This window comes from Limanda limanda, chromosome 5 (assembly GCF_963576545.1).
Source record: "Limanda limanda chromosome 5, fLimLim1.1, whole genome shotgun sequence".
Taxonomy (NCBI): domain Eukaryota; kingdom Metazoa; phylum Chordata; class Actinopteri; order Pleuronectiformes; family Pleuronectidae; genus Limanda; species Limanda limanda.
The window spans coordinates 29,711,957-29,723,634 of record NC_083640.1 but is presented as its reverse complement, the minus strand read 5'-3'; the positions used below and the strand labels follow the sequence as shown (position 1 = coordinate 29,723,634).

Sequence of the window (11,678 nt, the reverse complement as noted above, 5' to 3'; positions counted from 1 at the left end):
ATCAGATCCAGAGGTGTCTAAACCGCATGGTTTGTTAAATGACACGTTTAAGTCTGATACAATGTTGGGTGTTGACCGTTAAATTTAAATTTAAACAAATATCTATAACCCCATCTTGGTAGAAACGTTTTTTTCATTTAAACTCATCTGTGTGTGGCAGCGAACAGTGCCTTACACTAAAAAAGATATCTGGTGTTAAAACATTTTTTTCTCATGTACAGCAAGTTGGAGGCTTCTGTTCAAACTGAATCACACAATCCAGAGTGAGGAAGAGGATTGTGTTAAAAAGCTGAAAGACACAACAGCTGTTTCTGCGTTGTACAGGAGAATAATTAGTTTACCCCAACTCTCACCAGGCTTAACCCTTTAAATGGAACACGTGCACTGCGGAATGCTTTTCACTGCATGTACAATACACATTTGCATCCAGTCACAAAGACCTAACCATGACACACACACACACACACACACACACATACACACACACACAATCTGTAGAGGGTATGGCCATACTCTCAGTCAAATCATTTGATCAGTGTGCTCCTGGTTGACTTGTGAGTACAGCAGTGCAGACAGAATGGACTGAAGGCTCATGGCAGTCAGAGGATATCGTAACCTGTGTTTAATCTCAGATTTTCAAAAAAAGATTTTTTTACAATCCTTCTAACAGTGACTCTTGTACAACAACATAAATACTGTGCTGGAAAAAATGAATTTCCCAAAATTAAGCAGTTTTTTTCCCCGCAGTCTCTTTCTGTAAACATTGAAAAATGCAAATCAAGTCTCAGTTCTCGACAAGACAACAACATCAAAATAACAACAACTGTTCCATTTGTAAGGCTTGCCTGCCTCCCTATGCAAATAGTCTCTAATGGGCTCAGAGCAAAATGAAATCTTTTTTTCCCCCATTACCTTCTCTTTTCTAATCCGTACAAAGTTTGAAGGAGTCGACAGTGCTCAGTTTTATATCCAGGAGGCTGGAGCAGAGGTGAGGGGCAGGGGGGAAGGGGGAGGCTGTGGTGAAGGGCTCTGTCCATCAGAAGAGGCTGGTCAGGGTGGTCTGTGATGGGCTCCGGCATTCGTGGCCATCCATGCCGCCCGGCACTGAGGTGAGCACGGAGGTAACGGTGGGCATGGTGGGGTTGGTCAAGTCTGTCAGGGTAGTGGGAGTGCTGGAGGGGCTCATGGAGGCATTGGAGATGTCAGAGACTGGGCCCGACGGTGTCCCACCCTGCAGCGTGGAGCCGTCAGATGCCTTGTCCACCCCGCCGCTTTCCTGCCGCAGCAGGTTCCTCCTGAATTTAGCCCGAGCATTTTGGAACCAGACCTGAGGAAATAAAATAGGAAATAAAATTAGTGTTGTTACCTCAGAGGGACTGATCCACAAAAGGATGTTTAATGTTCCTTGCATTAACAACTAGACGAATCATTTAGCGTGTTCATCTTACTCACAGCCTTTGATAAAAATTTGATCTTGCGTTGAAAATTTTGAGTTTTGATCATAACAACAATAATAATAATTAGTATTATAATTGTTATTATTAATCATAATGTTATCGTTAATAACGTTATTATTATTTGTAATTTTCAACCACAAACCTGAACCTGTATCCACATGGCTGGATACAAGTCGGTGAAACTAAATGTTCTTTTTTTTGTAAAATATTTGTTGAATTTACCATTTAAAAATGGAATCACAGATTCCACCACCCTGCTTACTCTCTTCAACTCAGCGACAGTAAAAAAAATTGGTCATACCCATTTTTACATCATACCAGTAGATTCTCTCCCCTCCAGGCAACCATTGATTTTTTGCCATTTTCATTAAGGTAAAAAAGTTGCTCAGAGAAATTGAATGTGTCACGATGAGCACACAGAACACCATGTCTGCGTTTATTATTAGCGGCCTTTGCAGCAGGTAGTAGAGCAGACTTGTACACACTCACTCCTGCATCACCACACAACAAAAATAGAGGTGACAAAAATAAAAGACGTCATGATGTTCTATATATCCTATATTCTCTGTAAAGTAATTTTAATCTCTTTGTAAAACGAAGGGTGACTAATAGCTGCCGGTCAGGTGGGAAGAGACATTCGGAAAAGTCACACTCTGCAGTCTGTGCTGGCTGTTAGGTAAACATAGGTCAGATTGCCCTCCTCTGTAAAATGACAGCATCGTCTGTCTGTTCATAAGCCTGAATAAGACGCACCTTTGTGTTTCCTGGATAATGACGTTTAGCAGGATTGCTGCTTCTGTCGGCAGCAAAGATAAAAGTAATGCGATACTGTTACAGAGCCTCAGAGCTTCATGAGGACGAGGCCTGGGTGGATGAGTCGGCCAGGACACAGATTCAAAGCACAAGATCACTTCTTTGTGTTCCAGGTTCTATCTGCAGTCAGCGTTGGTTCTCTTTAATCTTAAAGCTGCATGGATCTATCATTTTATATGAACAATGGCTCATGCATCTATGTGTCATAAAGGACCCTCAGAAAATTCTCACACAAATTTGCAGCTGCTCTCAGCTTTTTGAAACATTTTTGTGTTTTATCCCATTGTTTTGGTTTTCTGGGCGGTAACTTTACTGTTTAGGCATGGTCTTCCTGCTCTCATCAGGCATTTTCAATGATGGCAGGCAGCTGTTCTCACTATACCTGTTCAGTACCAAACGGCAGACAGAGTCAGTTAGCCACTAGCTGGTGAACGAGGTTATTCTCCCGTCAGGGCTGTAGCTTGCCAAGCTTTGCTGTTAACGAACATGAAGTGTTTTTTTCACTCCACAGCATGGTCAAGTTGTTTACTTGAGCCGCTAATTAAGCTCCACTAACTTAGTGATGATTTCCTACAACTTCATAACAAAGCGCCCCGCCGGCATACAAGTGGTAGCCTTTTAATTTGAAACCGGAAATGTTGAGTTTGCGTCAGCAATAACTTAACACTGTTAGAAGAACAATAAGGCTGCACTACAGAAAAGTACAAACAGAATCACATCAGTGAAACTGAAAACCACAGAGATTCACGTAGACGCTGCAGAAATACTGAGAGCTGAGCTCAGAGAGACTCTTACAAAACAGAGCTTTCTCACTTGTCTCCTACACAGACACACAGTGGAGAGTCTTCGCTGAGGCAGATGAAGAGACTATCCTATAAGAAACAATGTCAGGCTGCTGAAAAGGGCGTGAGATAAAAAAAAAACGCTCATCTGGGACATTTTTTAAAGAATGAAAAACTGTGTATTTTGTCATGAGTTTTGGGAACAAAAGGGCTATAATACACAAAAAATAAAAGGACAGACAAGGTCATTGAAATATTTAGATGTTTGCAGAACCCCAAGCAGACCTCATTATCTGTACCACCACCTCCCCTCCCTCCTTTGCTCTTAGTTAACAGAACACACCAGTGAGCATCTCTGCGTTTCTGCTTGATGATGTTCAGACTAGATTAAAGAATGGAAGAACACTTTAATACACCAAGCCAGGGTTTTATTTTTATTTTGTACAAAAGTTATAAAAATCTTTACTTGTTATTGTCACTTTTTTTTTAAAGAGAGAGCCATAGCTCCCTATCTTCATTTATACACTGGGAATAAAAAAATAGTGGATTTATACACTGTGAACAATGCTATGATGGCAGTCATTACTCTCACATTACCAATAGAATATTAATCCTCATTATACAGAAGACTTATTCACAAAGGTTCTGCTCCTTAATTTTGGAATCAGCATCTTGAACCTCAGTGTACCTGATGCTACTGCACGACTTATGTGAATTAAAATTTCTTTCTTTTCACACAATTGTTCCTCTCCTCTCTCTTTTCCAGTAATAAAGAGTAGTTTATGAGAAGCGCAGTGACTGAGGCAGCGGTCTGTGATGAGTCAAGTGTTGGAGTGTGTTAGCGATGGAATCATGATGGAGCCATGGGAAACAGGGAGAGAGAGAAGCGCTTCAGCTGGAATAACAGGCATGAAAACTCCAATGCATCAAAGCAAAACAACTGCTTTGTTTTCTGTGAGCGTTAATTAAAGCAGCGGAGCAGAGTTTTTTTCCCTCTCAGAATTATTTTTTACTCAGAAACCTTTTTGTCTCATTTTTCTTTTTCTCAGTCCCCCTGATAGTTTGCTGTCATCTTTTGTGGAAATCAAACATTCTGTTGTGCTTTGTCTTCCCCAGTGTGTAATACAGAGCTTTTTGTTTTCCGTCCCTCCGTCCTCAACATAACATCACATCATTTACTGAAAATGATTAGTCTTTTTAAATGTCCAGCTTTCATTTCCATGTAATTTTGCATTCCAAGTTTGTTTTTCCTAGCGGTAACTATTCTTTTCATTGCAGGGCTCCTTCAATTAATTCTATTTTGATTTTGTTGAAATAAATTTTAAATAAACGGAAAACAAAACGAGGAAATGTGTGTCTGTTGTTGGAGATTTTCGAGGAATTTTACTGGAATGAAAAACAGCAATATCTTAAAATAAAGCAGCTGATTTGGCTTCTTTCAGGAAAAAACTTGCTTCATATATTTCATGCTTGGAAACGAGCTGATTTGCATTGGAAACAGGAGAAATTCTTTCACCCCTGCTGGCATTGTCCCCCCTCCCCCCATGAGTAAAGGAGAGCGGGCTCTCCTCTGAAGTGAAAGGCTGCTATGCTGTGTTACCTGGAGGACCCGCTTGGTGAGGCCGGTCTTCTGGGCGAGCTGCTTGAGGTCCTTGGCGTCAGGGTTGTGGTTGATGGCGAAATAGGACTTCATGGTCCTCAGCTGGTGGTGCTTGAAGGATGTTCGCATACGCTTGGTCTTCTGACTGGAGCTGTACTGGGAGTCCCGGTCCATGGACTCGCCATCATTCTCATTACAGCTCAGCGCTGCAGGCCAACAGGGAAAAACAGAGGATCATCAGTTGGATTTCTTCAGTTTGTTAGACTTTTGACTGCTCCTTTGCATCTGAGACTTAGTAGCCCCTGAAGTTCTCATGACACCAATAATTAGAGTATTCAATTCAATTTTTACAGTAATTTAACAATTGAATTTACTCATTTTTAATATATTAAAGAAAATTATGATCTTGCAAAACCTTTGAAACAACCCCACATAAGTCCATGTCTTTGATGCCTCCTGACAACAATGAACGTTAGTGTGAAAGACTCAACGTGAAGAAAAGAAAGCGAAACAGCATAAGGACAGAAGAAGTTGTAAGGTCCTTCAGACGGCAATTCATTGCATTAAACTCTTTTTAATATATTACCATTTTAACATTTTACTACTGCCATCCATCTTTTCAACATGTCCAAAAAAATGCTTTGACTTCAATCTAGATCATTTTCCTTCTTTACATCCATTAAATCCATCTGATCTGTGAGCTGACATCTGACTCTTCCAGCTGCAGATCACCCTCCTCTACTCCAGGTCTGTGTGTCCCTCCCCTGCCTACACGTCTATCTATCCTGAGAAGAAATGCTAGCCTGGCTACAAGCCTGATGCACACACTCAGCAACAACACACATGTATTTGTCCCAGCCTGCAAATGTCTTGGCAACATTCAAAGTGTTGCTGCATGCATAACAGTTCAATATCAGAACGCTGCAAACGATGAATAGGAAGTGAGTGGAAAGCATCAGAATAACACTTCACTTAATTAGCCCATACACACCAGGCAGAAAAAAAATGCTGCTCTCTGGCCAAAGCATATGCTGCAGTGTTTTAACAAAAAGCAGCCTGTGTCCTGCTCATCGTCCTCATGCAGAACGTGGAGGGATTCACAGTGGTAACAACACGCCAGAGCTGCTCAGGGCTGCCACATGTTCTCATCTCACTGTTCAGGTGCAGCTCTCATGTTGTGTCTGCCTGTAATCAGAAGAGGGCGCACTGCTACTTTTCTCTGCTCGTCGTCTGCTTCGAGTCATTTTCTTTACACAAGTTTTTTTTAAGTGAATACAAACAAAGAAAACAAGGAGTTCTTTTCTTACACTGAAATTTCACTTCTTTCTTATTTTCATGATGAACTCTGGTGTTTATATTTCATAGTAATCTGTATTGTCTTATTACAAAGTCCATAGGTGAAATCGTTTGACTTGTTTCAAGAAGAGACTTGGATCATGGCTTTCCCATTAAAATAAATAAATGAAGTTGCGGAATATAAAATAAAGTGATGGTTTTTTTTTTTAAAGAAACGGTGCCTGATCCAGGAGGAAACAAGTGGATATGTACATATTTCACTTGTTGCAGCTGTTTAAACTAAAAACACTGATGAATTGTTAATTAGAGAAATAATATCAAACACAAAACACACCACCACAAGAAACTAAATACGTTTGTTATTGTTCCAGGACTCTTCTGAGAATCTGACACGAGGTTTTTTTTATGATCAACTTATTTTCTTATGTGAATAATTGGAAACTTAATTAACGAAAGCCAAAGCATTAAAAACTGGGGTCAGATAAAGCTGCTGCTGTGCTAAAGTTCTTGTATCCCCTGCTCTCTCTTCCAGTGAATAACTCGTCAAATCACGTTGATCCCTCTGCTGCACACCCAGTTTGGCCCAGTCTCAATGCAAAAAGGCTCCGGCAGTGTGTGTGTGTGTGTTTGTGTGTGTGTGTGTGTGTGTGTGTGTGTGTGTGTGTGTGTGTGTGTGTGTGTGTGTGTGTGTGTGTGTGTGTGTGTGTGGTGGGGGCTGGGGGAGAGTGGGGTGTTAGGGTCTGTAGATGTCTATGGAGCCTGACAAGTGGAAAAGGGTGAAAGCAAAAGCCAGAACATCAAACAACTTTTCTTTTTTATCCCCCAAAGGGAACACAGAAAAAAAATCTCCCAAAAAAAACACTCAAGAGAAACATGAAGAAAAACCACCAACTATTGGAAGTAATTATTTTCTGAGATTATCATTCAGACAAATCTTCACTAGATGCAAGTTTCTGTAACTGCATGTTTAAAGTGCTGCAGCTCATTGAGCTCGATGAAATAAGCCTTTACATGAAGCCAAATGAAGAGTTCAATTCACATTATCTGACATTTATTTTAAATAATCTCCAATAAATGTAACCACTGACTATATGTTTTTATTTTACAGAGCTTGCAGTGGAAATAACAACATCAAAATGAAATAATTCGTTAAAAATACAGCTAACCTCCAACAAATATTAAAACATAATATTATAAATACAAATGTAATATTAAGCACAACATATCATAGTCTATGTTAAAATGTGTAAAGGCCTGGAATGGCTTTAAAAAGTGTCCTTTACTGGTCTAAGTTATTATCGGCTCCCTTTATAAATATTAGCGGAGAACTGAAACGCAAGCAGGGATAAAGTTTTCTATGAAGAAGTTGTGCTGTTATGACCGAGAGCTGTATACAATAAAAGCCCCTATAGATTAGTTCTGTGTAATGACGCATGTCAGTGTTAATCAGTCTCTGTGTGTGTGACTCTTCATTATAAACTGTGGAGGTTTGGTCAGACAGGAATTTTCTTCATTTTCAACTTTTGCTTCGCTGCAATTTAGATCTGAATTCATTGTCGTTCAGGTAAAACTGGATCGAATTGAATTTTTAAAAAGTATATGTATTATTTTAAACACTATTGTTTTTTTTGTTGTTTGTTTGTTTTAGTTTTTTAATCCGTCCACATTGATAAAACAACAGTATCCCTAGCAGTAAGAGGGCATGGGTGCTTTTGAGCGTGTTTGTAGAAGCGTCCTTCTTACCTGCGTTATAAGCAGCCAGCTCGGTGCCGGGCCCGGGGCTCTTCCTCTTCCTGGGCCGGCCTTTCTGCACTGTCCCCACGCCGTTGAAGTAGGATAGTCCGAGCGTGTTGGCCGGGCCCAGGCCTTTGTGCGGGACAACGTCCGCGTGGTTAAAATGTGTCTGATATTCTCCCTGGATGAGAGTCTCAAAGTGCAGCCGACAGTACACCAGACTGTCCTTCATGCCAAAGTGGTCCCCGGTGGTGAGCATCTTGCTGCACGTGGTGCATGTGAAGCAGTTGAGGTGGTAGACCAGGTCCCGGGCCCGCATCACCATCTCCGAGGCTGAGATCCCCAGGTGGCACCGAGCGCACCTCTGCACCGAAAATCTTCTGCGGACAACACAGACACGTCATCAGCGGCTGCGCACGGAGCCCGGAGGGCCTGTGGCGCACTCAACCTCCATAAAGCGCAAAACTGTGCGCCAACTTCCCCTATTTGCTACTGGGGCAGTTTTACAGTGTCATGAAATGTGCTTTAAACTAAACCTGACACTGAATTTGGATCTTTTCACGTTTCTAATTCGACAATCTTTCTTTAATTATTTATTCAAAGAGCCATTCTTCCCAAAGCTGCTGCCACTAACTGAGTGACGAAGAGGAGGGTGTGTATCTGTAAAACCTATAGTAGCTTATTGCTTTGATTGTTTTGATTTTAGGGAGTTTTAACCCCAACAACAGCGTGTTTCTTTCTTTTCCACACACCACTTCCTATACAGTGTTGTGCTGAGAGAACACAGAAGGCCTAAATATACCAGGAACAAAATATCAGCTGTCAGCAGCTGTAAATACCAACATGAGCCGCTACAAGCCCGCAGCAGCAGGACAGAAGCTCTGCAGAGGAAACCATGTATAAATCAGTGATGGGATGCATTAAATATTCCAACACTGAAGACAGACATATTTATAGATATAACTGCAAACTGTCACATACTAATCACAAACACAGGTTGGTTCTGCACACTTGTGGATGCATGGGTGGAGGTCCAGCCCCCCCCTCTCTGCCTCCCTCCTACCTATAGTAGTCCTCCTTGCAGTAGATGCTGCCGTCCTTGCTGAAGCAGGTGAGCTCGGACTCCAGGTTGAGTTTGCACTCGCAGCACTTGAGGCAGCGCATGTGCCACTGTTTGTCCACAGCCAGCAGGTAGTAGCGGTCCGCGATCTTCCTACCGCAGCCCGCGCACAGAGCCACGCGCTCGCTGTTCATGCACTGCATGGACTGCAGGTCAGAGGGGGGGGGGGGACACACGGCGTCAGGACACGACGAGGATTAAGATTAAATGAAAAACTAAATACATTCTGAATCACATCCTGAGAGGTGGACATTAAATCAAGTGTAAAATGCTGGGATGTGTTTACATTAGTGGATATCATCTTAGGAGACTGCAGTATTATTACAAAGACACATTTTCGTTTGAGCAATCCCAATGACATACTGCACATTAATATAAATGTGATAAAAATAAAAGATCAAATAAAACTCTCGTGCAAACTGGACCGACCACAGTGACTGATTTGACATATTTTGGTTAGTAAAGGAGAATATATGGTTAAAAAACGCAGTCCACTATATGAATAATAACAATTATAGTGTCAACACGATAAATTATATCAGGTGCTTCATGTATTTTTTATAATATATATGATAGTGCCAATCACAAGCAGACGCATTTGTTTTAACATATATGAACAATTTAAAGTGTGGGATGAAATTATAGAAATAGTGTTACATTTAATAACATAACATCAGAGGGGTCGGTCGCGTTCATGTATAATAATAATGAAATTTACATTTATAAATAAGGGTTCAGAGGCCTCCTTATTAATACACAATAGATTTTGAAGCCGAATTAAAATGAAGACTTCCTGCGTCCCATTATCTCTTATTTTATTTCCACTGTTTATAAAATATCTACTCATCTACTAATTGTCTTTAATTTTGTTAAATTATGACAGATTGTAAAGCTGTTGTCTTTTATTGGAATGATGAGGATAAATAAATGCTCACGAGTCACTTTATTTTTCGTTTAGAGAATATTCAGTGGGGCTTTTTTTAAAGCGCTGCGTTGCTCATCTTTGACATTTCTCATCAAGTCAAATGTTTTGACTAATTTAACTAATTCTGGATTTTAAGGTCAATTGCAATGTTTTTTTTTTATTTATTGGGTAAACCAGCAGCTTGTTCGGGTTGTGGCTCCGTGTCATTGCAGATTAACATGGGCCTGGATAAGTTTTGGATGAAACAGTGGCTGAATAAGTCACAGAGTGCAGGCCTTTTGGGAGAAGTGGGTCTACCAGCGGCGGTTTGAAGCCGCTAAATAACAAACTGGGACAATTCTTTTGGAGACTTTTTCTGTGTGGTTGGGAGTAAACGCGTTCAGAGCTGAAACTAAGCTCTCGGCGCTGCTCTGAGCGCAGCCACTGTCACATGTTCCAGGCTGCCATGCTGCCTGCGCTAACAAGCTGAGAGGGCCAAGTGAAATCTCTCCTACCGTCTCTGATTCCCCCATATCGATGGCTGAGCTGATGGCTGCTGACTCGCTCTTTCCTCTCCGGTCCATTTCTTCCACCACACCGTGCACGTCGCCTCCAGGGAGGCCATGGAAAAGCATCGTCGCCGCCGAGGGGAGGATGTTATAACTGTTCTCTTCGGATCTGCAAGCTAGGATGTCCATCAGAGGCAAAACCCTGCGATCACACTGCCACTCAGAAATCTGGCTTTTTTCTGCTTTTCCTCTCTCGCCGTGACAAGTGAGAAATCCAGATCAGGCAGGAAAAAATATGAGGGAAAAATTGGACACGTGTTCTCCCCACTACGTCTCATCTGCCAATGGTAACCGTCATCCGAATCTGTGCGGCTCTCATTATTAATAAGCTATGATTAATTCATAAATAACCGCACAGATGCCGCTTCTCTTACTGGGATCTGTTTTCTATCAGCTGTGATTTTATTGTTCGTTAGCACCTGCTCTGTCTATATTTTCTTTTCCATTTACGTGGAATAAACATACCAACTATGGAAGCCCCTGCTGCATGGCTCTCTGCACCGAGGACTGCTCCTCGCCGGGAGTAATATTTCAGGATGTCGACAGTCTGCAAGGCACCGGCAATGTCTCTCTTCCTTGTCCTCTTGCAAGAAAATAAAGAAACTCTTTATAAGTGGCACTGTCAGAGCTGGACAGTGGCTCTTTAATGCAACAACAAAAAGGATATTTCCAAAAAAAGCTGACAAGGCTTGCTCCCTCCTCCGGGTTCAATGGTCCAAGTAGATGCTGATGAATGCCGCTCAAACTACTCTAGCTTTGCAGAGAAAAAAGGAAAAACACGCAGCCTTTGCTTTATAAAATCCGGCCGCTCTTCCGGGAGAAGCGCTTTTCCTTGACAGTAGTCTGCTACATGAATGTTTTGTCTTTTGTCAGGGAGGCCGCATACACGTCCGTAACAGCAGAGGAGGAGGAGTTGCCTTTACTTTGACTGATGATAGGCGAGTGTTTGCTGGCCCCCAAAACCGCCGTCCCTCCTTCTCAAGTCCCGGTTGGACTCTCCGCTCCTTATCAACGGGGCCCTGTTGCGTCACGACGCACCATTTATGTTCATTGGCTGTTCCTCCGTCGCCGAATTGTTTGGTTATACTTTTACCAACCGGTCTGGAAAAGCGGCAGCTTCTCTCTGCCTCCGTTACGCGCGGACCACCGGCCACCGTCCTCCAGTCATCCTCATCCGTCCGGCCGGAGCTGCAGTTAGAAAGGTCCGTTTACCGGAGAGAGGAGAGGAGGCCACTCTCCTCAGGTGCGCGCAGGTCTGCTGGGACTTTTACTCCAGTGACGCAGGGAGAGGGTTCCACACAGCACCCGCACTGCTGCTGCCCTCAGATCCTGCAGGAGTGGGCGAAAGTGCATGAAGTCCCCTAAAGAGAGTAGTCAATAACATAAAGAAAGGACAATCACCC

At 42.2% G+C, this 11,678-nt stretch overlaps 1 protein-coding gene across 2 annotated transcripts; it reads right to left on the bottom strand.

The window, feature by feature from the left end:
- Window positions 1-1,036: 1,036 nt before the first annotated feature.
- On the bottom strand, window positions 1,037-10,404 carry lhx2b (LIM homeobox 2b). 2 transcript variants are annotated; one of them, XM_061072106.1, is made up of 5 exons: window positions 10,222-10,404; window positions 8,746-8,948; window positions 7,692-8,062; window positions 4,653-4,858; window positions 1,037-1,327 (listed from the first exon to the last, which is right to left on the bottom strand). In XM_061072106.1, exons 1-5 carry the CDS (start codon window positions 10,402-10,404, stop codon window positions 1,037-1,039), a joined length of 1,254 nt encoding a protein of 417 aa, XP_060928089.1. The 2 variants fall into 2 exon arrangements, with proteins under 2 accessions (XP_060928089.1, XP_060928091.1); XM_061072108.1 differs by having other exon boundaries at window positions 1,037-1,276.
- Between the last annotated feature and the right edge of the window lie 1,274 nt (window positions 10,405-11,678).

What these genes read in the sequence shown, in the direction of transcription:
- lhx2b (XM_061072106.1), bottom strand. Translation starts at nt 10,404, where the DNA reads ATGGACATCCTAGCTTGCAGATCCGAAGAGAACAGTTATAACATCCTC. An exon ending in TGCAAGGAGGACTACTATAG is followed by an intron (nt 8,063 to 8,745) that starts GTAGGAGGGAGG and finishes TGTTGTCCGCAG; the next exon opens with AAGATTTTCGGTGCAGAGGT. An exon ending in GCTGGCTGCTTATAACGCAG is followed by an intron (nt 4,859 to 7,691) that starts GTAAGAAGGACG and finishes GTTGGCCTGCAG; the next exon opens with CGCTGAGCTGTAATGAGAAT.